At 41.9% G+C, this 27,840-nt stretch overlaps 1 protein-coding gene across 1 annotated transcript in view; it reads left to right on the forward strand.

Annotated features, from left to right (window-relative positions):
• The first annotated feature begins 5,983 nt into the window (after positions 1-5,983).
• The window catches only part of LOC134677797 (IQ and AAA domain-containing protein 1-like), a 40,862-nt gene continuing 19,005 nt past the window's right edge, over positions 5,984-27,840 (forward strand). Inside the window, exons 1-13 of the mRNA XM_063536224.1 lie at positions 5,984-6,112; positions 7,520-7,695; positions 8,656-8,758; positions 9,779-9,886; positions 11,307-11,370; positions 11,799-11,889; positions 12,927-13,052; positions 13,567-13,687; positions 14,808-14,956; positions 15,358-15,508; positions 16,156-16,323; positions 16,737-16,894; positions 23,001-23,151. Coding sequence (XP_063392294.1) covers positions 6,002-6,112; positions 7,520-7,695; positions 8,656-8,758; positions 9,779-9,886; positions 11,307-11,370; positions 11,799-11,889; positions 12,927-13,052; positions 13,567-13,687; positions 14,808-14,956; positions 15,358-15,508; positions 16,156-16,323; positions 16,737-16,894; positions 23,001-23,151 — 1,677 coding nt within the window. The 5' untranslated portion in view covers positions 5,984-6,001. The remainder of the gene's footprint in view (positions 6,113-7,519; positions 7,696-8,655; positions 8,759-9,778; positions 9,887-11,306; positions 11,371-11,798; positions 11,890-12,926; positions 13,053-13,566; positions 13,688-14,807; positions 14,957-15,357; positions 15,509-16,155; positions 16,324-16,736; positions 16,895-23,000; positions 23,152-27,840) is intronic.

Consider the following 27,840-nt stretch of genomic DNA (forward strand, 5'->3'; position numbering starts at 1 on the left):
CACAGTGACATCTTTTTCACGACTACCCAGAAAAGAGAGAGAGAGAGTGTATTGTGTTTTCAGCGTTCGTGTTTGTATGTAGGTATATATTTATTTATCTGGGTTTCACTCTCTCTCACTCTTTTGCGGTTCGGCGTTAGGTCTTATGCGAGGCCTTCTGCCTTACGGCAAAGTTGATCTTCTGCCTTAATTACACTTGGGCGTGGATCCAAGCTTTCCTCTTTCGCAGCTGGGCCTACTGCCTTGCTCACACTTCGCCAATTCAATTCACTTGGTCAATTCCAAGCTCTGCTTTCTTGCATCTTTTATGCATGAAAACAACCCCGCTGAAACCCTTAAATATCGAGCCCTATGCGAAGCTAGGCTGATAGAAAATTGTCCCATCCCTTCTTTGTATGAAATTCTGGATTCGCGCCTGGTTGGGACTAAAAGTGAAATTGCGTTTTTTATATCGAAAAATTTTCGCACTCGCTTCGCTCGCGTTTTTAATAACTTTCTAAGGTATGATAAAGGTGACATTCGGGTGGCGACTGCAGCAGCATTAGTCTGTTGCAACGTTACTGTCAATTTTCGTCATAAAATGATGTGACCGATTTCCATACTAAAAGTAAAAATGTACAACTGTCTATCATATTGCGTTTTTATATCGAAAAATTTTCGCGCTCGCTTCGCTCGCGTTTTCAATCACTTTCTAAGATATGATAAAGGTGACGTTCGGGTGGCGACTGCAGCAGCATTACTCTGTTACAACGTCACTGCTGCAGCACTGTCAATTTTCCTGATAAAATGATGTGACTGATTTCCATACTAAAAGTAAAAATGTACAACTGTCTATCAAATTGCGTTTTTATATCCAAAAATTTTCGCGCTCGCTTCGCTCGCGTTTTCAATTACATTCTAACCTAAGATATGATAAAGGTGACATTCGGGTGGCGATTGCAGCAGCATTAGGTACTCTGTTGCAAGATTACTGCTGCGGCACTGTCAATTTTCGAGATAAAATGATGTAACTGATTTCCATTCTCAGCTGTAATGCGGCAATGAACTTCACTCAATTTACCAAAAAAAATGTAATCTTAATGACCCTAGGGAGAGGGGGCACCATGGTCTAGAAATGCTTATGTCATCAAAATATCTTAATCCGGCACTGCTTCGGACTTAACCCGACGTACGTGTCGCGCTGTACGCGTTCCAAAGCCGGGCGCCTTCGGTGCCCTTATACTAAAAGAATCTGGCGTAGCCCGACAACGTGGCGCGCTGCACGCGGTCCAAAGCCAGGCGACTTCGACTTTCTCATACTAAAAGAGACGTACGTGACACGCTGTATGGTTACCAAAGCCGGGCGCCTTCGGCGCCCTTATACTCAAAGAGTCGGGCGTAGACCGACGTACGTGACACACTGTGCGTGTTCCAAAGCCGGGCGCCTTCGGCGCCCTCATACTCAAAGCGTCGGGAGTAGACCGACGTACGTGACACGCTGTACGCGTTCCGAAGACGGGCGCTTCCGGCGCCCTCATACTCAGAGCGTCGGGCGTAACGTACGCGTTTCAAAACTGGGCGTCTTCGGCGCCCTCATACTAAAAGAGCCGGGCGTAGACCGACGTACGTGACACGCTGTACGCTTGCCAAAGTTGGGCCCCGAAGGCACCCTCATACTCAGGGCTACGCCCGACGCACGTGGCACGCTGTACGCGTTCCAAAGCCGGGCGCCTTCGGAGCCCTCATACTAAAAGTGTCGGGCGTAGACCGACGTACGTAATACGCTGTACGCGTTCCAAAGCCGGGCGCCTCCCTCATACTCAAGGCGTCGGGCGTATCCCGACGTACGTGACACGCTGTACGCTTGCCAAAGATGGGAGCCGAAGGCACCCTCATACTCAAAGCATCGGGCTAAGCCCTACGCACGTGGCGCGCTGAATGCGGTCCAAAGCCGGGCTCCTTCGGCGCCCTCATAGGTACTAAAAGAGTCGGGAATTGCCCGACGTATGTGGCGCACTGCACGCGGTCCAAAGCCAGGCGACTTCGACTTTCTCATACTAAAAGAGTCGGGCGTAGTCGGACTACTACAAATCGCGCTCTAAAAAGTATGAAACAATAAGATAGAATTATTTTAGGAAATTATCATGCAGGAAATTATAAATGTTATAATTTTTTGAATAATAAAATACAGCGTAATGTAATTTACTATTTTTTATATATTTAGCAGCTTACTGACACAAACCGAATTCCACGCGGGCGGAGCCGCGGGCACAGCTAGTACTTAAATATACTCCAGGAACCGAGTACCATCAGCTGTATAAATATCTGCAACTAATAAAGTAGCACCTTATATATATATTTAAATCATTTATTTACATACAATATATCAATTCCTAGATGACTGACTACACCGCGTCTGTCTATTTGTGTGTATGAATGTTCGCGATAAACTCAAAAACTACTGAACAGATTTTCATGCGGTTTTCACATATCAATAGCGTGATTCTTGAGGAAGGTATAATTTACTAAGGTTTTGTGTAATCCATGCGCAGCCAGGGCGGGCCGCTAGTAAACTACCTATAACTCAAAGAGTATTTTAGTATAGTTGGGTAAACCAATTTGTCAGTCAGTAAGAACCAGGAAAACCATATTCAACCTTTTATTTTGGGTGCTAGTACTAGTGTAAGATAAAGATAGTATGATTCCCTCTGTCTATGATTGAAATGAGACAGTCCTTTGGCAAACTATAGGTGAAAAACCTCCATAAACACCAAAAATACGCAGCACTCACCGACTACCTGCGGCCAATTTTATAAAGCTACAAGTTACAATTTACAAGCGGAAATCTCTTTCTAACCCTATGTGTCAGAACGAGACTTCCGCTTGTAAATTGTAACTTGTAGCTTTATAAAATTGGCCACTGTTCGTCCCTGTAGCCGTGGAGACGTCCGGATGTTGGTGCGCTGAGGCAAAAACCTTCCTTAGGCCCACTTGCACCATACCACTAACCCGGGGTTAAGCGATTAAACCTGGAGTTGCCATGGATACAAGTACAATTTGACACTAAGTTAACTCTTTAACCGCTTAACCCCGGGTTAGTGGGATGGTGCAAGTGAGCCTTAGGGAAGTAGGTCTCCGCATGCAAGAAAGGGGCCTTGACCCGCGCTCCGGGTTTTTCCTGGTGCAAAGGCTGTCCATCGCAATTCAACGCGGTAACGCAGCGAGTGTGATGGGCACCTTTGCGCCGGGGGTAGCGCGGGGAGGCCTCTTTGAGTAGTTTTTATATTCCTTGTTTTATTTTAGATATATTTAGGGTTATTAGTTTTAATTTAGTATTATTTATAGATGTATTTAGTTCATAAGTTATTTATTTGTTTTTCTACTGTCTTTTTACTATGAAACTATAGGTAAGTATAGTTTGTCAAAGGACGTCTCGTTTCAAACATAGACAGAGAGAATCATACTATCTTTGTCTTACACTAGTACTAGCACCCAAAAGAAAAGGATGAGTATAGTTTTCTTTGTTCTTATTTACTGACAAATTGGTTTGACCAACTATATATTTGCCATACTATAACTCCAGAATGCGTAAGTCACGTGCACCGTGTGCAAGAGATATATAAAGCAATATTTCGTCACTACTTAGAAAAAATCTCGTATCTCGCACTGCTACTCAAAGTTAAAACGCAGTAACTCTGTATGCATACCATACATAGTTACCACATTTTTATTTTTATTGACAGAACAAGATACGAGTTTTTTTCAAAGTAGTCACGATTTATTTGCCTTCTATTTGGATAAGTCTATGATGATAAGTCAGTAAATATACTTGGTCAAGCAGATCTTGTCAGTAGAAAAAGGCGGCGGCGGCTTATCAGTAGAAAACTCGGAGTAATTAACAACGGAGACGACATGTCTAAAATTTTCGGTACAAAATAGTCTGCCGTTTTTTGCGGGGGAGGGGCACATCAAATGTATAGGTACGTCATGTCAGAGAAACGTCAGTCCATACATATGGTTGACCATTGGCCGCCTATTTTCGATAGAGGGGAACGCCTGTTAATGGCGGCTCCATTGTTAATTACTCCGAGGTAGAAAATTTGAAAAATGTAGGCGCGAAGGGATATCGTACCATAGAAAATTTGAATTTCGCGCCTTTTTTTACTGACAAAGGTTTGCTTGACCAGCTGTAAAATGTCAACAACATATCAGCAACTTTGACAGAAGAATGAACTGTCAGATATGTCTGACAATTAGATTGTCGAAATTCTAAATTCACGTTATCTCAAAATTTTCAGTGAATGTAAAATTATTCGTAAGCCCCTTGTGAAATTATTTGTTATGTTAATCTTGTTAATATTAAAATAAATAACATTTCAAAATATTCGTTATTAAAAAAGTGAATATAAATATACTTGTTTAAAACTAGTAAAGTAATTTTAAATTGATTAGATATAGATATACACCAAAACATCAAGAATTAATTTAAACTAAACCCAAATAATTTTTAGTAACAAGTTTTATAGGATTAGTTTTTATTTTACGTGATATATATAATGGCATTAGAATGAAATACTAAATAAGAAAGTTAAACTAGTGTTAGCAGATCTTGGCCTTTGTTTGTACCTTTAAAAGTTTAGAACCACCTTGTGATTAAGGTAAGCCTTTGAAATAATTTCTAGATGCACCGGATATTCGGTTTGTATCCGGTATCCCGCCTATGCGGCCGTTATTAAAATTCCCGGCCGAATACCGGACAGTGACTTATATCCGGCCGGATACCGGATAGTAAGTTTACTTGATTTCGGAGTAAACAAATTGGATTTAAGGAACAGTCACGGTCATAATCGTACTCATTTATTACTTTAAAACAATTTAAACATTCCTCTCACTTGTACGCGCGATAATTTCGAACCTAGAAAAGAGTCCACGCGAAAGATCACCACGAAACAGGTTAGAACACTTAAAACCTGCACAATGCGCACCTGAAAAATCGAAATGTAGGTATATTTCCGCCTGCCGGCCTGCCTAATATTTGGCGGCCGGACACCGAATATTCGGCCGATGGTCAGGCCGAACATCCGGTATCCGGTATCCGGCCAAACAACTATCCGTTGCATCTCTAATAATTTCGAAATTCCGTGGAAAGTTCAAAATTATTTATTTATATGTTTTTACCTTTTTAAAAATTTCCACACCACACAGCTGGTGCAACTCAGCTGTACCGTCGGAATTTAAGGTAAAAACAATGAAATTATAATATCGCGGTAGACCCGTTTGTGAAATTAAACATTATAATGTCCCATATGCAGGGGTCGGACAAAAAGTGCGGATGACGTCAAACCACTTATAGGATGATTTCAAATAGTATTTTTGATTTTCATAAACAATTATCACTTATCATTTATCAACCTCTTTATTAAACAATATCGCCACTTGAAATGAGTAAGTACGTTTTTGACTGACACATTGTCAATCAGATGAACAATAAATTGACTTCGTTATTGTTTAGCTATTGTATCTTTACGATTATATTTAGCTAAAATTTATATTTACTAATGTATAAGAAAACGCTCTAAAATGTCATCTTTACTCGAATATTGTGGCAATTTTCGTTTTTGGAGGTACGTGACAAACACGTATACTGCTCTTGCTGTAATCAAGATATACCAACGAAGGTAAGCAATATTAAAAGACATTTGGAGACAACCAAACATATTGGAAACGTAGAAATAATTATACCTTATGGTAACAAGTTTACTGAAATTTATTTTATTCACTACATCACCCTACCACCTGTATTATTAATTCCATGGATTTATTTACGATTATTTTGTTACTTCATTAATACTATTTTGTTACTACATGTCACACTGAAGTTTAAATACAAACTCAAACATCATCCTGTGTGCAAGATTACGTCATTTTTACGTCATCCGCACTTTTTGTCCGACCCCTGCCCATATGTATTCATTCTTATCCTTATTCTTAAAAACAATACTTATTCCTGCCAGCCTGAAAAATGCCGGTCCCGATTCCTTCTAACCTAACCTTGTACATCGAGGCTCATCGGAAATGGGTGCGGGTTGTCCAGGAGACGAAGGCTTTGATGGAGAAGGACAAAGAATTACAGGTAACGCTGTGTCTTACGTAAGCGAACAACTCGCGAACGCGACGCGGCGCGGCGCAGCGGGCTCAAGGCGTTCGCGTTCGCAACGAGATCGCCGAAGGTAGGCAGTGTTGCCAACTCGGATTTTGAAAAAATGCTAGACTAATGTCTAGATTATGCCAAAATTATGCCAGACTTTTTTGAAGAATGCTAAAATTTAACTTGAAATTACACTTAAAGCACATACATTTTTCAAATTTGCCGCCTTTTTCTACTGACAAGATCTGCTTGACCAACTTTATATGGTCCGTCGACGTCCATCCGTCTACGAAAGTCAAAATTCATATGAAAATATGAACCACATAAGGCGATGGTGCATATTGTTGCTGCCAAGTTGGTGAAAACTTGGCTTAGACTAAATTATGCTAAAAAATATGCCAGACGCTAAATCGAAAATTTTGGTGCCAAAGCGAGTGAAAATATGCCAGATCTGGCATCATTTATGCCAAGTTGGCAACACTGAACGTAGGACACTTCTATTATAGGTATCAAAGGATTGGTTCACCCCGCGCCGCATCGCTTCGCTTCGCGTTCGTGTGTTGTTCGTCTACGCACGATGCGTAAGAAATCAAGGTTCGGAACCGGTGTATCCTTCATACAAAAAATAACGGTATTATTACGTTCTTTTACGTTCTTTGGTTTATTATTTCATTTTTGATGGGTCAATCTAATAATACGAAGTCGTTACCTAAATCAGTTCAGTGCTACGGAAAGAGCATAAAATTATTAAAAATATTGGGCTATTTTGGGATAAAAAAACTGGTTCCGAGCCCCGTAAAAAACTATACAGGTTGGCTAAAAAATAACTGCATTCCCGTTGCCATGGTTGCCATGGGATTACACTGAACAACTTCTACTATGTGACCAACTAGGTACGAAATTGCGAAAAAAAAACCCGGCAAGTGCGAGTCGGACTCGCGCACGAAGGGTTCCGTACCATAATGCAAAAAAAAAAAAAGCAAAAAAAAAAAACGGTCACCCATCCAAGTACTGACCACTCCCGACGTTGCTTAACTTTGGTCAAAAATCACGTTTGTTGTATGGGAGCCCCATTTAAATCTTTATTTTATTCTGTTTTTAGTATTTGTTGTTATAGCGGCAACAGAAATACATCATCTGTGAAAATTTCAACTGTCTAGCTATCACGGTTCGTGAGATACAGCCTGGTGACAGACGGACGGACGGACGGACGCACGGACGGACGGACGGACGGACAGACAGCGAAGTCTTAGTAATAGGGTCCCGTTTTACCCTTTGGGTACGGAACCCTAAAAATGTTGGCTAGTCCATTTTCTGTGTAAGGGTAATAGGTAATAAATTCGCGATGTCGGTTTCGGTAGAGAAATGAAATATAGGCACTATATTTTTCAGACGAAAGCAGCGAAAGGTCTCCGTCTCAAAGAGCGTCGCATTCCTCCGGAAGTGCTCGGGGGGTTGTACGCGAAGTACTGCAGCCTCGCAAACCGGATGTACCAGTCTTATCTGGACAGCGTGCAGTTACAGCGCGCTCCGTACATTGCTGACATCATCAGGGTTATCATGAGACGGTATAGTTTGTAGGTTTCTAATAGAGCTCGACGGCTAATCCTATTGCCTATTGTTAAGTAAAACCGCTCGTGCCACAGCCACCTGCATAAAAAATACGTACTTCGGTCACTGAGTGCCGGCGAGTTAGATATGAGCGCCGCGCCGGCGCGCCGCCGCCGCCGACACAATTTTCGCGCCACCGCCGCCGACGCTTCGCTGTCGATGCCGAGTTTGTTACCGGTCCCATATTGGGACACCCTCCTCCAATTGAGGGGGGATTTAAAGGGTTGGAGCCGCGTAATATGTCTACTTGAACAATAAATCTGATCTTATCTTTAGCTCCAAAGCAGAAGCTGAAAATGTTGTATGGTGCCAATGTCATACCACACACAGTCATAGTCATACATAATTACATATTATATTTGGACTATATGATCGCAGATTTGGACAGCAATCAATTCTAGCATAGAGAAACAAGTACATAGAGTGCTGCCTCCATACATCAGTTTTGGTACCGAAAGGATTAGACTCCTTTTTAAAGGAATGGTCAGAGATTGCACAGGATCGGGAAGACTGTAAAAAGAGGGGGGAGGCCTTTGCCCAGCGGTGGGATATTATAGGCTCCCAATAATAGTATAATTCATCATCATCATTTCAGCCATAAGACGTCCACTGCTGAACATAGGCCTCCCCCTTGGACCTCCATTCGTACCGGTTGGAAGCGACCCGCATCCAGCGTCTTCCGGCGGCCTTAACAAGGTCGTCCGTCCATCTTGTGGGTGGACGTCCTACGCTGCGCTTGCTAGTCCGTGGTCTCCACTCGAGCACTTTTCGACCCCATCGGCCATCTTCTCTGCGCGCAATGTGGCCTGCCCATTGCCACTTCAGCTTGCTAATCCGGTGGGCTATGTCGGTGACTTTAGTTCGTTTACGGATCTCCTCATTTCAGTATAATTATTCAAATGTATATTATTATTCAGGTTATATGAGCTGCGGAAGGAGCTAGTGCTGCTGATAGTGAACGACTACATTTACGTGGATGCCGCCCTTATGCAGCAGCATTTCACTCCTCAAGATATTGAGGTAAAGTTAACGATGTGCCGTTCTCGAAATTTTCCAGAGAACAGGGCTATAACCGCGAAAATCGAAGTTCGCAAATGGCGGGAACTTTTCTCTGTCGCTCTAATTACGCCTTCATTGGAGTGAAGGAGAAAGATCCTCGCAATTAGCGAATTTCGGTTTTCACGGTAGCCCCTCAGAGAAATGCTGCGGGCGGCAGGCGTACACCCGCCCGCACCTTCCCCGCCACCCTTAGTCGTCCCACCCCGTCGCCCCCGTACCGCGCAGGCGAGGACTCGTTTAAGCGATCGGTCTATAAAACAAGTTATTCGAAACAAAAGGTATAAAAATAACCAAAATAATATGTCATTCTTTTAACTAAAGTAATATGTCATTCCATTAAAAAAATATCAAGATTGTTCATAACTTATTTATTAGAGAACGTTCTAGAGAAAGTAGGAAAATTTCCGGAAATTTCTTCGGAAAGGAATTCTTAGAAACGAGAACGTTCTCATCGGGACATCACTAGGTAAAGTGTATAAGTCGGCGGCCGATCGTAAGATCAGGCAGATCGTAATGTTCCTGTGTAATGTTTTGACGATAGTGACATTAAACCAATATATAGGTAGGATAGGTTCGTTAGGTTGCTTTAGATGCCCGAAGGGCAAACTGCCCAGAGATAGGAGCGCTCCGTCGACTCAGGGAACGGGTCAAAGATTTTCACGTTTCACGATATGCCTAGGAATTTCACGATATGCCTGATCTTACGATCGGCCGCCGACATATATATCCCTACGTGTCTTATCTGTTTGGGCACCTGATACGATACGACGAATATATCAAAAACATCGTAGAAGGGCAAGTTTAAAAAGCAAAGAGGAAGAAGGAAGGAGAGCGTACATTAATCAAATAAAGGAAAAAATCAACGTCGTGTCGTATCAGGCTGTCAAAGAGAAGACAGAGGACCGCCAAAAACGGAAATTGCTCCACCGACAAGAGTCATACTATTAAATATATGATGATGGTGATGATTTATCCATACAGGTGGTAGTTCCATGTCACTTCGCGATGGAGACACGAGAAGATTCCATAGAAGCAATACTTCAGGAAATGTGGGCGGAATCTATAAAGAGGATGGCTGCGCCAACTTTGGTAAGGTTTCAAGCCGTTTATTTTAGCTCAACCTCTAGCCGGCCATACGTCAAACCTTGCCAAGCAAAATTAAATTTTATTTTGTCAACACAAAGTTCAAATTAGAATGGAACAGGAGACCTTTTTATAGGTCTCTGGGCGGCTAGAGGTTAAGAATAATATGTTTCAACGTAACACTCTAAAGTCTAAACTCTCGCGTTTTGTACACATATTTAATTACACAAACGGGTCTACCGCGATATAATTTCATTGTTTTTTAACTTTCCGACGTTTCAGCCGAGTTGCAACCGCTGTGGTCACGGAAAGACTGACGTCCCAACAAATATCATCGGAGATATTAATCATGGTATAATAATATACTCCGCCTGGTACTCTCTTCCCGTCTTTTCTAGGTCACCTGACTGACACAAGCCTACGTCATCATGCGACAGCGCTATATGATAATATGCGATAGCGCTATATATAGCGGCCATGTTAGTGTGACGTAGGCCTGTGTCACTCTGGGAAGAGAAGACCATGTTTTATTAGACTATGATATTAATAAAACACCACTATACTACCCGAAATTCGTTTATAAAAATGGTCGGGATAGACAAAAAAATGGCAGCTACCCTTTAAAGTTTAAATTTAGGAATTAAAGGTATAAAAAGAATGAAATTATATCGCGGTAGACCCTTTTGTGTAGGTAATTAAATATGTTTCAACGTCGGTTCAGACGGGATGATTGACCGATTTGAGCAGATAAGAAATTGGTGTCAATCTCCAATTTAATTATTTATAATGATATTTGAGTGCTTTAAATTTAAAAAAAATTGCAAACACTAGCCTCAAAAATTGGTATTCTTGTGTCCTCGCCTCCAGGTTTAGCTGAAAATTTAAGGTGGCTTATTCCGTCATAGGGACTATTCCGTCCTTATTTCAATATAATCTTAAGACGAAATAGGAGCTGAGATTTAAATATTTTAGGTAAATATACCCGTCGCGCTAACGGAAGCGGCTCCTAAAACTAGTGCGATAAGGACAAGGCGAAAACACCTGCGTAAAAATCTCATAAATCGAGGTTTCGTACTCGACTGTTTCCTCCTCCAAAACTTAACCAATCGTAACCAAATTTGGAAATCTAAATGATTATGAAATTATCCATGTCGGACCGTTTTGCTTTTTTGGCTAATTGATATCAGTTTTGAATACCACGCCTCTCATTGCGGCATAGTCAATTAGGCCATTTTGGTCATTTTTGAAGGGCTCTAGCGCCTTAAAAAACAAAAATATCAAAAAAGCTAAACGGTCCGACACAGATATTGACAATATTAACCTGTGTTGAAAAAATCATTGCTCTAGCTTCAAAACCCACGGAGGAAACAGTCGAGTACGTTTGTATGGAGAAATGACCACTCCTGTTGGCTCTTTATTTATACAGGTACACCAATCCACCAGTGCCCTGTACAACCGGCAACTAAGCAGCGAAGAGGCCGTAGCCGAAGGTAAGTATTCAGAATCACACTCGCCAATCAAAACATGTTTAGGAAAGGATGGATGATCACGTGTGTTATCAGTGATGCCTTACGGCTCCGAAACGTGGTCCTTCACTATCGGCCTCATCTCAAAACTCAAAGTCGCTCAATGAGATATGGAGAGGGCTATGCTCGGAGTTTCTCTACGTGATCGAATCAGAAATGAGGGTATCCGTAGACGAACTAAAGTCACCGACATAGCCCACCGGATTAGCAAGCTGAAGTGGCAATGGGCAGGCCACATTGCACGCAGAGAAGATGGCCGATGGGGTCGAAAAGTGCTCGAGTGGAGACCACGGACTAGCAAGCGCAGCGTAGGACGTCCACCCACAATATGGACAGGCGACCTTGTTAAGGGGTTATTATTTATTATTATTATCTTTATTTGCCTGTTGCAGTTCCCACAGTTCCCACGAAGAAAGAGTCAATTATCGTCGTACCCGAGGAATACATACGAGCCACCATCATCCAATCACATGAACGATATAGGTAAAACCTTACCCTACTGATATGCCTAAAGAAACTTTCCAAAATTGCGAAATATTTCGGAAATGTAACGTAGGAAAAATTCGGAAAATTTCTTACATTTTTGTACTTATGAGAGTTGAAACTTTCCAATTTTAAATTTAAGGTTCCCATATTTCCTAGTGAAAGTTTCATGAAATTTCCGAGAATGTATAGATTTTTATGGAAACTTTCCGCAACTTGCACATCTGTACCTTACCCTCTATATTGCCATGTATTCCTAGCTAGCTATATTGGTTGTTTAATACATACGCTATCGAATGTCCAATTTAGCTAGGAACCCTAAATGGCTCTAAAATTACGGAACGTGACTCTACAGCGTCATATATTTTTGTTTAAATAGTTGTTACACCACGAAGGTTGATAAAAAGTATTGTCTTCGATGGGCAATATGGCGTTGCCTATGTGATATTCGACTGTGTGCCTATGCTTAAAACACAATAATATTTAGGTAGAAACGGTGTATAGTGGTTTAATTTCTATCAACTGCTAAGAAAATAAGAGTGTGTTAAGGTAATTTTGAACACCTCGCCCGCTTAGCAACTTCTGCTGCTGACTGTACAATACAAAGAAAACACAAAAGCACGTATTTCAACACTTCCACTTTTCTATTGACGTTTCAGACAGTATTTAATTACACAAACGGGTCTACCGCGATATAATTTCATCGTTTTTACCTTAAATTCCGACGTTTCAGCTGAGTTGCACCAGCTGTGGTCACGGAAAGACCACACCTGACCACACCCACACCACCACACAACACCTAATGCAACTCAGCTGAAACGTCGGAATTTAAGGTAAAAACAAAATTATATCGCGGTAGACCCGTTTGTGTAATTAAATATGTCTACGAAACGCGAGAGTTAATAGGGGGCCCACTGATTAACAGTCCGCCGAGTGTCGGCCTGTCAGTTAGAACAAAATTTTGACAGTTCCGAACAACTGACAGGCCGATACCGTCCGGCGGACTATTAATCAGGGCGGGCCCCTTTACGTTTCAGACAGTATTTCATGAGAGACTACGCAGCCAAATGTATGAGGCGACGAATGTATTTTGCTAAAAAAGTGAAGCCTGCTCCGGAGTTCCTGAGGACCGCAGCCGCGACCCTCGTCCAAAGGGTGTATAGGTATGTCATCATCATCATATCAGCCCTTTATCGCCCACTGCTGAGCATAGGCCTCTCTTCTAGTACGCCACTTGTCCTGAGCTAATCTCATCGAGAAGTGACCCGCAATTTTCCGGATGTCGTCCACCCAACGAGCCAATGGACGCCAGGCGCTTCTTTCATTTGAAAGCGGCCACTATTCTGTTCACATTTTAGTCCACCTGCCATCACTCTGCCTAGCAACATGTCCCGCCCAATTCCATTTATAGTATAGGTATGTAGTAGGTAACAAAGAAAATTTGAAATAGAGCAATATTGTCAAAGTAAATTATGTAGTCAGTACATTAACTGCCATCTTTCAACATACATGATGTGTATGAAAGCGAGTAAAATCAAGCCCTGGATTTAAAGCCCCATGGTCAGACACACCACGTATGTTGAAAGATGACAGTAAATGTACTGACTACATAATTTACTTTTAAAATATTCCTAAAGCCCCATGGTCAGAGACAGGGTGTATTTTGTTTATTTCTAGGCGCTTTATGGAGATCAAGAGGCAAAGAATGCGTGACTATAGGAGGGATATTTTATTGGGTATAATTCCAGACCCGTGGCGCGAAGGGCGAGGGCATGACCTCAAAGAAGAGTCTAAGAAAGTAAGGCCATTCCATTATTACAAGCTTTTATTTAGTTTCACCTGACCGTTGTCTGTCTGTCTGTCTGTCTGTCAGTCTGTAATCAAATCTTGCAAGTCAAATTTGATCCACTTTCCGGTTTCCGATTGAGCTGAAATTTTGCATCCATGTATAAATCGGATGACAATGCAATATTATGGTACGATCGAGATGATCTGATGATGGAGATAGGAGGTGGACATAGGAACTCTGTGATAAAACAACGAAACCTAATTGTGTTAGGGATTTTTAGAATTGTCTCGATGAGTATTAGTTGTCTGTCGTAAGAAAAGTACAGTCAGCTATAAAAGCTTGTACCTATCAAAATTAAATTTTGCCAAAAACTTATTTTGTGAGCTGATACAACTTAATCTTATAATTTTAAACAGTTTAAACGGACAATACTTGTATATAATACACAAAGTTGGGAGTTACGCCAAAATGTCTCACAAGATTTTTTTAAGTTAGCAGATACGCCAAAATGATTTGGAAAATTGTGTTCAAGCATTGATTTTTCATAGGGCTTAACTGACATTTTTTTCAAGATATCGAGTTTAACTATACCATTCGATAGAAAAAAAATACTGAGTATAATTGCATTCATAACAAATTTTTGCCATTTTGTCCCTTACGCCCTTTGAGCCTTGTAATATTAGATATATTTATTATCCGGATCTCGGAAACGGCTGTAACAATTTTAATGAAATTTGGTATATCAGGGTTTTCGGGGCCGAATCGAATCTAGCTAATATCGTCTTATCTAGCTAATATCGTCTTATCTCTGGGAAAACACACATTTTTGAGTTTTTATATGGTTTTATATGTCTTCTAGATATTATTTATTATTTAAGTAAGGAAACTTAAAATTGGAAAAATTGCTGTCTTGCACACAAGTCCAAGTCTCACCAGACTTGAACTCAGCCTCTGAAAAAAAAAGGGCATTATCTATGAAAAGGGACCTTATTGTCGATGGCGCTTACGCCGCACGGCGGCGCGCTACATTACATTCATATCGGAGCATCGTTAATAATGGCGTAAGCGCCATCGACAATATGAGGTCCCTTTTCATAGATAATGTCACAAATATTGTACATAATTACAGATATACTCATTGCGACGCCGCACCAACGAGAGAACGAGACAGAAGTATATGGAAGAGCTGGACAGAGAGAACACTAGGCTGATCTGGTTGAAGAGAGACTTACAGATAGAAGACATCACCGAACATATACGGGAGTGGTTTAAAGAATGGTAATATACTCATCCTTTTCTTTTAGGTGCTAGTACTAGTGTAAGACAAAGATAGTATGATTCTCTCTGTCTATGATTGAAATGAGACACAGCCGTATTCGAACATTTAAGGGGTATCCAGACGGGACTGACGAAATCAGTCGATTTGTTCAGGAAAATAATTGGTCAATCCCATCTAGCGTCCACACGTACACAAATTAAATCACCAATTTGCATTCTACTATGAAAATTGGCATTTTTGTGTCCGCACCTACTGATGTGATCGGGGAATCAAATTGTATTTGCGTCCGCACGGCCCTGTTCGATCGGAGAATTTCATCAGATTGGCGAAAAATTGTCTCGTCTGGATACAACTTTATTTCAGTTTCAAAACGTTTTTTTTTACTTTTTTTGTTGCGTAGGTTTTACGGGTATGGCTTCTTTCCCATTTACCCGTATGATGCGGAAGGCGGCACCATTCTGGTGATAAGCGAGCAGTATATCACTGTTGAAGAGAAGCAGGAAGCAGATGAGAAATTGAGACTTGCTACCAAAGGGAAAACTAAAGAAATGGTGATATAAATAAATCAATAAATAATATTATGGGACATTTTTTACACAAATTGACTAAGCCCCACGGTAAGCTCAAGAAGGCTTGTTTTGTGGGTACTCAGACAACGATATATATAATATATAAATACTTAAACACATAGAAAACAACCATTACTCAGGAACAAATATCTGTATTATCATACAAATAAATGTCCTTACCAGGATTCGAACCCGGGACCATCGGCTTCATAGGCAGGGTCACTACCCACTAGGCCAGACCAGTCGTCAAATGCCTTAAAAATTCGCCCAAGACTTTCTGTAACTTGACACTTGTCTTGTAACCGGTTGTTGCCTTGGGGTCTCGAAACTTTTTTATCTGAGGGCCATATTGCGTTGCGGGCCGAATTGGAACGTAACGGTACCGTTTTTAATTGCCTTAGGGGCTATTCATAAATTACGTCATTTCAAATTAGCCCCCCCTCCATAATTGGGGTCTGTCTGGACATCGGATGACGGCAGCATGACGCAGGAGGAAACGGGGTCATTCATGATTTTTGGATGATTTTAGGGGGGCAAAAGTCATCAAAAATAGATGACGTAATTTGTGTTCACTGTTCAGCCTCTTATAATATCTAGTTACTCGTATTTACAAGTTCCTTTATATCCAGTTGAGAGAAGAGAAGAAGAGAGCGAAATTCGACGCCATAGAAAAGGCTTTAGCCGAGAAAGAGAGAGAAAAGAAGATGGCCGAACTAGAATACAAGTTGAGAGGTAACCCGCTGTTTGACCCGGGTTACAAGATTAAGCAGTCACGCAATATGGAGGATTTGCATAAGGTATTTTGTGAATAAGACTATTTACCTACTTGATAAGGATGTTTTAGCGAAATTCCCGATCGCATTAAAAATACAATACCTACTGCATTCCAAAACGCAAATCACTGACGTAGCTGAAACTGCCGCCAAGCTTAAATGGGACTGGGCGGGACACGTCTGCCGTATGCCGGATGACCTGTGGGCCAAAACAGCCACCCGTTGGGTCCCACGGATTGTAAGGCGTCACAGCAGTCCTCGTCAGAGATGGCGGGACGAGCTTGATGCCTTTGACAGAGACTTCAGGGGATAGGGATATTAGGGATACGTGGAGAAATAATAGGGAGGCCTTATTTATATAGAACCCTGGCAATAGATTATAGAACCCTGATAAATTGTTTTTTCTCAAGATTACAAACTTTAATGATTTATGTTAGGTTCTGCAGCGCTACCACGGTTGCTGGTCCTTCTACGATAGCTTCTCGCCAGAGTTGGACGGCGAGGTGGTGTATGGCTACATCCGTGCCATCATGAGCGAGGAATTGATGAACCAGCTCCATCTTGAATGCAGGCGATATGTAGACGAGCTTATGAGGTATTACTTTCACTGATGCATTGTACTACGTAGGCGAACAACACGCGAACGCGAAGCGAAGCGATGCGGCGCGGGGTGAATTAATCCTCTGATACCTATAGAAGTGTCCCACGTGGGCGATCTCGTTGCGAACGCGAACGCCTTGGGCCCGCCGCGCCGTGCCGCGTCGCGTTCGCGAGTTGTTCGCTTACGTAAGACGCAGCGTCACATGTTATGGAACAAAACAAAATTGTGGTTCAGACAATATCCGTAAGAATAAGGTGAATAATAGGTATTGTCACTTATTCATTTATTCCAATTTTAATATTGTTTCAATCTATGGTATACGGGGGTTGTTTAGGGGATGAAGTAACGGAACACGGTGCTGTTCATACGGCGTTTATTACAGAACTGATTTTTGGATTACCTACCCACATAACATTTACATACCTAGTTGCGTCTACCCCCAAGTACATATATCACACCCTTACACTTAAATTATGCTATACCTATTAAATACTTAACTTATTTAACCCTTTACCGCATACTAAGCCATAGGTATATGGCGGCTATGATATTTAATTATTTAGACCGATATTAAAGTTCGAATTTAAATGGATATTTTTTTTTTGTTTTTATTACATGCCGTAAGGGGCTAACAGTTAAACTTATTTAATACAATCGATAAGAAAGAATACAAAAATATATAAATAGTGTCAGTCCACTAATATAAAAAAGGATCACCGTAGTGATCGACCGGTGGTATATTCCGACGAGGCCTCTGCACTGACGACGGCACGGGTGGTATCGGTGGTAGTTGGGTGATTCCCGGATGGTCCATCGGACCAGGCCACGCCAACGCGGAAACTGGTGATCTCGCTCTAACTTGATCTACATGCCTCTTAAACCTAGTTGATAAATCGTTTTCCTTTACCACTAACACAGTCCTAGAACCTATCAAGCTATCCACCTTCCCTTTAAGCCATTTCTCCCCCGAGCTGTAATCCCTAAACCACACAAGGTCTCCTATCCGGAACGCCCTATCTGTACCCCCCGCCTGCTGCACCTGCCTTTCTTGTGCCGCCTCCACACGCTGCTCGAGCCCGCGACCGGGCCGTAACATGTCCAGACGGCAACGCAATGCCCGCTTTTGGAGAAGCATGGCCGGTGTTTGTCCCGTGGTGCTGTGGGGAGTATTCCTATACGCCATCAAATATTCCTGAAGAGCCTCTTCCACATCTACCTGATCTCTAACTGCCTTTTTGAGCGCCCTTTTGCACAACTTAACAGCTGTCTCGGCGGCTCCATTTGATGCCGGGTGGTATGCTGGTGTAAAAGTATGAGTAATACCATAATATTGCATGAAGGTATCCACCTCCCTGCTAGTAAATGGAGGCCCGTTGTCCGAAACTACCTGTTTAGGAACGCCAAAACGTGCAAATATCTCCCTTAGCACTTTTAGCACCGCCGCTCCTGTAGTGGTTGTCATTAAGAAAGCCTCTATCCACTTAGAAGACGCATCTATTAAAATCAAAAATGTTTTACCATGCCACGGACCTAAAAAATCGAGATGCACCCGCGTCCATACCTCCCCGGGGTACTCCCACGGCTTAACTGGCGCGCGCGGCGGCGCCGGTGCCTCCACTGCGCACGTGTGACAACCCGCGCAGCACGCCTCGATGTCGGCATCAATACCGGGCCACCACACGTAGCTTCGGGCAACGGCCTTCATTTTTACTATTCCTAGGTGTCCTACATGTAATTCCTGAAGGATTTGTTCCCTAAGTCCCGGTGGAATAATAATCCTATAACCCCACATAACGCAACCAGAGTCTAAGTATAACTCGTTCTTCCTTATGAAATAGGGTTGCAAATCGGCGTGCGAGTTGTGAGAGGGCCACCCTGACTGTAAGTATAAAACAATTTTACTCAATAATATATCTTTTTTTACCTCCTCACAAACCTGTTTGTGAGTGATAGGTAAAAAATCGTTAACAAAATTAATGTAAGTGCACTCCGTTTGTTTTTCCCCAACGTCCCCCTTGTGCGGCAACCTCGACAATGCATCGGCGCCATTTTGACTGGTATTAACGTACTGTATATCATAGTCATAACCCGAAAGTATCACTGCCCACCTTTGCATCCTCGAAGCCGCCATCACAGGTATACCCGACTTTGGGCCAAAAATGGCAACGAGAGGCTTATGATCTGTTTTAAGGAGGAACTTGCGACCATACAAATATTGATGGAATTTCTTCACACTAAAAATTATAGCTAAAGCCTCTCGATCTATTTGGGAATATCCGCGTTCGGCCGCGTTAAGTACCTGCGAAGCGTATGCAATCGGTCTTTCCTTTCCGTCTGGCATCAAATGGGAGATGACCCCAGCTACCCCCACGCTACTCGCATCCGTGGTCAGTATCACCGGTAACCCCGGAGAATAGTGCACTAATACGGTACTACTTGCCAATAATTTTTTTACCTCGCAAAATGCTTCCCTGCATTGTTCGGACCATTCAAATTTTACTCCCTTTCTTAGTAACGCATACAGAGGTGCCAACGTCGAACTTATATTTTTAACGAATTTCGCGTAATACATGACCATACCTAAAAACGCTCGCAACTCTGTTGCGCCAGTAGGAGTAGGTACCTGCTCGATAGCTTTTATTTTGTCCGGATTTGTATGGATGCCCTCTTTATCCACTACATATCCTAAATAAGTGACCGACGTGGCGAAAAATTTGCATTTTTCTTTTTTAATTTTTAAGCCAAACTTCTGCAACCTGTCTAGCACTTTATGCAATGTTTCTATATGCTCTTGGTCGTTCGTTCCCGTCAAAATAACGTCATCTAAGAACACTCCTACTCTGGGAAGATCGGCAAACATCTGTTCCAGTTTTCGCTGGAAAATGCCAGGACTCGAGGACAACCCGTAAATTAACCTATTATACCTATACAACCCTCGGTGTGTGTTGATAACTGTATAAGGTCTAGAGCGCTCATCCAGGACAAACTGTGCATATGCCTGGGACAAGTCAATTTTGGTAAACTTTTCCCCTCCATTTAGCTTGGTTAACAAATCCTCTACTCTAGGTAATGGAAAACGATCTACCTCCAGGCATTTATTAAGCGTAGACTTAAAATCTCCACATACCCTAATAGTTCCGTCCGTCTTGACGACGGGTACGATCGGTGTGGCCCAGTCCGACGAGTCTACCGGCGTGATGACGCCGTCGCGCTCCAGCTGATCCAGCGCGCGCTCCACCGGCTCGCGCAGCGCGTACGCCAGCGGCCGCGCGCGCAGGAACACGGGCCTCGCGCCCTCGCGCACCCGCAGACTCACCTCGCCACCCGTGTACCGCCCGAGCCCCTCCGCAAATACTTCACGGTATCTGGAATTAAGTTCATTCAAATCAAATCGTGCAGTGACCTCGACATCATGACATGACAACTCTTCCAATTTGAACCCTAACTCACGTAGCCATCTCCTTCCTAATAACGGTCCTTTGCCTTGATCTACTACATACAAGTCCAATGGTTTGCATATATTTTTAAACATGACATTTACTACAATTTTTCCTAACGGTTGCCTTTTCTCATGAGTATAATAACTCATAAAAATATCACTTTTATGCAATGGCAAATGGGAAAACAATTTTAAGTACAAGTCCCCATTTATACAAGAAATAGCACATCCTGTATCAACTTCCATTTCGACTAATTTTCCCTCTAATTTAATTGGCAACATGAACGGCTTACACTGGTAAATATCATTTACATTAAAAACATTTAAATGTACCTCATCGCTGAAATCGCTGTTTGCTTCGTCTCGTATGTCATTCTTGTGTGTACTAACGCTCATCTGTAACCTAGGACACATCTTCTTCAAATGCCCCGGCTGATTACACACGCGACAAACATAATTTGCAAATTTACAACTCGATGAGTCATGCGGCCGACCACAAACACTACATTCCGGCCCCGATGAAGTGCGTGGTGCTGCTTGTTCGGTGCGGCGCCAATCTCGAGGTGCCTGGTCCTGGCGCCTGGACCCCAAAGGTTGTGACGCGCTGTTACCAGGCGGCCGCGTCTCCTTGTTGTTGGTCGCTCGGTATGACGCCATGGCTCTCCTGCCGCGCCATGATTGCGCTGATACCGCATGACAACCACTCGATGTACTCGGGCTGCCTTCCAAGCCTTTTGCCCGACCCTCCACTACTGCCGCTGCGTTTGTCTGCGCTGCCTCCATCGCTACCGCCACTTGTAATGCCCGGTCAAACGCAATATTATCTTCAGTAAACAACCGCTGCCGTATTGTTTCATCACAAAACCCACACACTAGCTGATCCCTTAAATTTTCTGTCAGCTGGGTCCCAAAGACGCAATGCTTTGCTAACTTTTTGAGTTCTGCAACAAAATCCGCCACCGATTCACCCGTCTTTTGTTTCCTGTTACGAAACCGGTATCGCTCTGCTAACAGACTCGGTTTCGGTTGCAAATGGCCGCTCATCACTTTCACTAACTCCACGAATTTTTTACTTGCCGGTTTATCGGGTGTACACAGGGTTACTAATAGTTCGTAGGCTTGATTTCCCATAACCGTTATCAACGTCGGCACCTTGTGTTCTTCCTTTGTTTCGTTGACCACGAAATATTGTTCCAACCGTTCCACGTAAGTCGACCAGGTGTCCGACTCAACATTAAACACTTCTAATTTACCAATGGCCATATTTACTTGTAAATGACACTGTTAAACTTCGCGTAGACTCGAAATCGTCGCCAATATGGTATACGGGGGTTGTTTAGGGGATGAAGTAACGGAACACGGTGCTGTTCATACGGCGTTTATTACAGAACTGATTTTTGGATTACCTACCCACATAACATTTACATACCTAGTTGCGTCTACCCCCAAGTACATATATCACACAATCAATAGTAGTTTTATACAGTTTTGTATAGGCGATATAATTTTTGAATATAATGTTTGAATTGCCTTTACTGCTACCCAAAGGTTGTCTGGAAGAGATCATTTTTTAGCTATAAAACATCCTGTTCCTAGTCTGTGTATAGTTTTAAACTTGTAATTAAGTTTCTGTGTACTATATTTTTAACTTTCTGCACAATAAGTAAATTTTTAACAAGGGATCAAAGGCACTAATTTCTGCCGAGGTAGTTTGGCATTCGAACGCAGTGAGAGCGCCAATAGTCCGAGGGTGAAATACCTTTCTGAGATACTCGAGTTAAACACTGTTCTTTTCATTTCGAATACGAGGAAAGTAAAATGCATGTGTTTTTTTTTAATCATGACTAAGTATAAATTTTTATAGTATTTTTTGAGGGTGCTTTCAATTAACAATTTAGGCAAAAGTACCGTTATATATGAATTGGGGAGTCAAATATCAGAACGAAAATTGTATTAACAAATCCATTTATACCCCAATTTTAATTGCTTACCGTAAAAAAATCGTACTTGGAACCTAAACTGATCTAGTGCAGAAAGGTATCATTTTCTGCACACCTTTTAGAACAATGGATCTTTTTCAGAGCATGGCAAATGAAAAGATTATACCGGGTGTGGCCTGTAATATGAGCAAAAAATTTAACTGTAGGCTGTACTCCTCATACTGATCAACATATGTTCAGCGACTTTTGAAAATAACTTGTAGTTTGATTTTTAATACACTTTAAAGGTTATTCAAAGACGCAATGTATTGCGAATTTTGTTATGTTTAAGGCTTCACAAGCAACGTCAATCACAATGATATGGCGTGGCGATGGCGTCCATTGAAGATAATATTTATTTTGTATGAAAAATAGGGAGTCTAAATATTTCATAATTTTTAAAAGTTGTTGAACAAAAGTGTCCCCAGTTGAGGAGTACAATCTATGTTTTAATTATTTGCTCGTGTTACAGGCCACACCCGGTATTACTAATTTACTTATACTTTGAAGGGTTATTTTATTTATAAATACAGTCGCCATCAGATATATCTGAGCGGCCAAGGTGTTCACAATATCTCAACACGCACTCTAACGCCCTGACAATAGAGGCGTGTTCAGATATTTATGAGCACCTTGGCCGCTCCGATATATCTGATGGCGACTGTACACATTTTGACATCAGATTGGAGCTGAAACTTCTCGTGGACACGCACAAGTTGGAATACAAGAGTATGGGGTGGAAGTACCCGGGGATCAAGCCGAAGAGGCCCCCCTCCCCCGTCCGGGTCCGCCAACCCTTCAACGTGGACTTCGATAAGCTTGATCGTTTTAAGGTAATGGTTTTTTTCACACCACCTATTCGGAAAACAGTTTTTTCTTCCCTGCTAGGAGGGATCAAAGTGGCGCTTTTCCTGCCTGCTAGGAGGGATCAAAGTAACATTTTTCTGTTGTAGCACACTTTTTTTACAATTTTTGTATATTATTTTTTTAGCTTAAATAATCTGTTATAGCATCAGATTGTGTCAACACTAAGATTGTTTTATTTTCCTCATAGCTGATGTTGAAAGCAGTATGTGTCACACGGTATCAAAATTATTTCGCGTTTGGGCGCGCTTGGTACTTGAATCCCTTCATTATGCTCAGGATTCTACTTTAGAATCTATCGCTGCATTCAGGATTTGTACGCCCTTGACGGAAATATATCATTTTGATCCCTTGTAACACAAACTGCTATTTCTCAAATATGGACGGTAAAGTCGACTTTGCCGTTTTAAAATAGATCGCGAAGTGTCCCGATCCTCAGTATCTTTTTAAAACTCGAAAGCTAGGCTGACAACTTTAGAGAATAGCTGGTTCCAAATTTAAAAATAAAACAAGTGCTTCTGGGTCTCAGATACATCTCAGGGTTAAATGGAACATGGATGATGTCAACGTAATGGCTCCTCTACACGATGGCCTAGCGCTGGACCGGCGAGAAGGCCATGCGATTGAGTGCACGCACTATGGAATAGGCCACGTGTAGATGCGCACCAATCGCACCATCGCTGGCCCACTACCTTTGATGTGCGGACGAAAAACTGACACCGTGGCCATCCCATCGCCATCCCGCCGCGCCATAAGCCATCCAACACGCACTATTCTCTCAACACGCTGGCCCATCTTAGTGGGCCAGTATCCCATCGTGTAAAGAAGCCTTTATTATTCTTTATTCAGAAAGTTGCACCCATAACCAGGCGTGGCTCACTCCGCGATTTCGTCGCTTTGCTACAGGTAGCTAAAAGTACATCCGTTCCACCCCAATTTTGGGGAAAGCCATAAGCCGCGCGTGGCGCTGTCGCCACCTATCGGCCATATCTGTGCTGATCGTAACAGACGCGTTTTGTTAGAGAGTGAGTCTTCTGTATATACCTAGTATTATTATTTACTCTGTGCCATAACAGAAAAAATTAAGGGCAAATCGCTTAGCTTGGTACGCGCATGTGGTGTGAAGGGATAAAAGTCATGTGACGAGAAAAGTATTACGAATGAATGTGGAGGAAGTACGAGGAAAGGAAAACCGAGGAAAAGGTGGATGGACTGTGTGAGAGATGATATTAAAGGAACGCAAGGGAATTATGAGATGACGGGCGACAGAGAGGTGTGGAAGAGAAAGACATGCTGCGCCGACCCCAAGTGAATGGGACAGGGGCAAGAGAATGATGATGATTCATACTAGAGATGCATCGGATATCCGGTTACTATCCGGTCTATCCGGGCAATTATTTAATATCCGGCTGGATACCGGATAGTGACCTACTATCCGGCCGGATACCGGATAGTAACATTGCTTGATTTCTAAGTAAACAAATTGGATCTAAGAAACAGTCACGGTCATAATTGTACCCGTTTATTATTTTAAAACAATTTAAACATTCCACTCACTTGCTCGCGCACTCATTTCAAACCGATCGTTAACTACGAAACAGGTCAAAACCTGCACAATGCGCGCCTGAAGAACCAAAATGTAGGTATAGTTCCGAACGCCGAATATTCGTCGGCCGGATACCGGATATTAGGCCGACGGTCAAACCGAATATCCGGTATCCGGCCAAACAACTATCCGTTGCATCTTTAATTCATACAAACAAAATGAATTAATAAAATAAATCTTTATATTCTCTTCCTAGCCGGTTGGACATTAATCCTTGCTTTCCAACAAGCCATAGTGTGTGTATCCGTATTGAACGCTAGAGTAGCCACATACACACCATATTTCCTCGCGCTGTTCCCATTAATTGCATGGTCCAACTTATTAATATCCACCCTATTTATATTATACATCCCTTTCTTCAATATACACTTCTTAGTAAAAGGGATCCCTGATCCACTGAATAGCGCTTTGACTACAAAACTGTTACATCTTAGTTTATCTATGTCAAAGATCGGATTGACGCCGTCTTCTGTTTCAAAACCGAAAGACAATGACGCATAATGATTATCCTCTTTAATATCTTCTGTCACTTCTACACGACCTTGTAGATAATTCATTCCTTGGCTGTTATTACATATTTCAACATGTGCTTTAAAAGGAATATCCTTTTGGTACGGTAGTGGCGGATTCTCGCAAATTTCTAGAGAGTTCCACGTCGACACGTATTTTTCCGACGCGAATATAATACCCAAATACATGGATATTGTTAAAAGCGTATGTAACTTCATGGTGAGTTGGGTTTGATGTATGCTCGTTTAACTCATCGTTTACCGAAACTACTATGCTATCATTTATCAATGAATGAATATCATTTTATCGTCATTATATTAATTTTGTTTGCTACTGTAGAAAATATTGCCGATCGCGTTTTAGGGTTTCGTCAACCGTAACATATTTTCAAAAGGATATGGCTACGGGATATCGAGATCGTTGGAGACAAATCTAGTGGTGTCCAGACGGGACTGATCAAATCGGTCGATTTGATCAGAAATAAAATTGGCGTCAATCTCCAATTTTAGATTTTAGGTGATATTAGAGCCCTCTAAATTGAAAAAATGCCCCAGAACAAAAATACATACTGGCCTCACAAATTGGTATATTTGCATCCGTACCTCATTTTATAAGTATTATCGGTCATTATCGGCTGTTGAATTCGGGGAGCCAAATTGGCGTTTGCGTCCGCAAGTCCTGGTTCGATCGGCCAATTTAATCAGATTGGCGAAAAATTTACTAGTCTGGATAAGCTGAAGGCGTATTGCCTTAGTTATAAGGTGTTGGTATTAGTAACTGCAAAACTAACGAACCGACGAGCGTGTAGGTATGTCAGGATCGTAGCAAGTGGAAATCCGTGGTCTCTGCCTACCCCTCCGGGAAATATGCGTGAATATATGTACGTACAAGAAGGCACTACAACGGGAGTTGTGGAAATCAGGGGGAGAGGCCTTTGCCCAGCAGTGGGATACTACAACAGGCTAAGAAAAAATAAATATGTACTTACGTATGTTACCGAGATTGATAGCAAGCAGTTTATAAATCATAACAAATGTAATAAATGATAACATTCCAAATTACGAGCCCCGATGCACATGTTTTCGTCTAGTGAGACCATTTTTTGAGGTTCTCGCGTTTGTTGAAAAATAATGTTTTAGTTTAAAAAATACTAATATTTAATGCTTAAAATACTAATGTAATTTAATTTTATATGGTAATACTCTGCAATAACTAAATCCAAATACAAGAAATACTGTTTGTACTGAAAGAAAAAAAAATAACGATTTTTTAATTTTTTATTGACGGGTAGGATTACAACATATGTGAAAAGGGCTATTACTAAAGAAAGCAACAGGGCTCTGCCAATGTACTGACAATTTTGTTTCGAGCCCATGCATGCAGCAGTGCTGTAGAAGAGGACAATATGATTTGGACAACGTTTTTGAAAAGTACGTTTTTTCGGCAGTAAAAGTCTCATGCAATTTTATTATACGATCAAAATAAACTACATTAAACATTACTATTATGGTTCCCATTACTGGGTCATTTTATGTTTATGTGTAAAATTTATTAAAATAAACAAAATTTTTTCGTGGAACTAGACGAAATAATTTGCATCGGGGCTCGTATTAGAAGGCATTAGTTGGGCTCTCGAATGAGGAGTTGCTAAGAAGAGTGAATGAAAGGAGAGCTATCCTGAACACCATCGCAAATAGACGCGGAAATATGATTGGACACTTAATACGACACGACTACTTCTTTAAAACTATCCTGGAGGGGCGGATAGCACGCAAGCGGGGAAGAGGAAAACCCAGACGCAGCTTTTTGGAGCAAGTGAAAGAAAAAGTAACGGTCGTGACGTATCAAAAAGTCAAAGAACCGGCGCAAGATAGGGAAAGCTGGAAGATACTCCACCGGCTAGAGAATAACTCTTAAGTTAATGATGAAGATGACTAATTAAGAGTGTGAGTTCTCTAAGCTTAAGTGGGACTGGGCGGGACATGTCTGCCGCTTGCACCCAGAAAGGGTTAAAATGGTTACCGAGTGGGACCCACGGAACACCATTGATGTTGCAGGCTGGGGTGCAGACCGAAAAGGAAATGGCATATTAGCGGTAAAATACAAACGACAAGGATGGGTGGGGGAAAGGAGGGGAGGCTTTTGCCCAGCTGTGGGACACTAAATTAGGCTACTAAAAAAGTTATGGGTCAAACAGATTACTGTGTTATGTCTCTCCTGTAGACATACACAAGAGTTAAGGGCTGTAAAGGTTAATTTTCTTATTTAACCCTTATCCACGTGAAAGGGTCCTCCTTTTATTTAGAGAGTTCTTCTTTAGAGAATACAAGCTGTTAACTATTGCCCACAGGAGAGAAAACTATTGTGTTCGCGCCAACTGTACATTTTTCTCTCCTGTGGGCAATAGTTAACAGCTTGTGGGCATGTAAGTAAAGATTTTATCATAGTTCTCTAAATAAAAGGAGGACCTTTTCACGCGGATAAGAGTTAAATAAGAAAATTAACCTTTACAGCCCTTAACTCTTGTGTATGTCTACAGGAG

Source organism: Cydia fagiglandana, chromosome 27 (genome assembly GCF_963556715.1).
Source record: "Cydia fagiglandana chromosome 27, ilCydFagi1.1, whole genome shotgun sequence".
In the NCBI taxonomy this organism is placed as follows: Eukaryota; Metazoa; Arthropoda; class Insecta; order Lepidoptera; family Tortricidae; genus Cydia; species Cydia fagiglandana.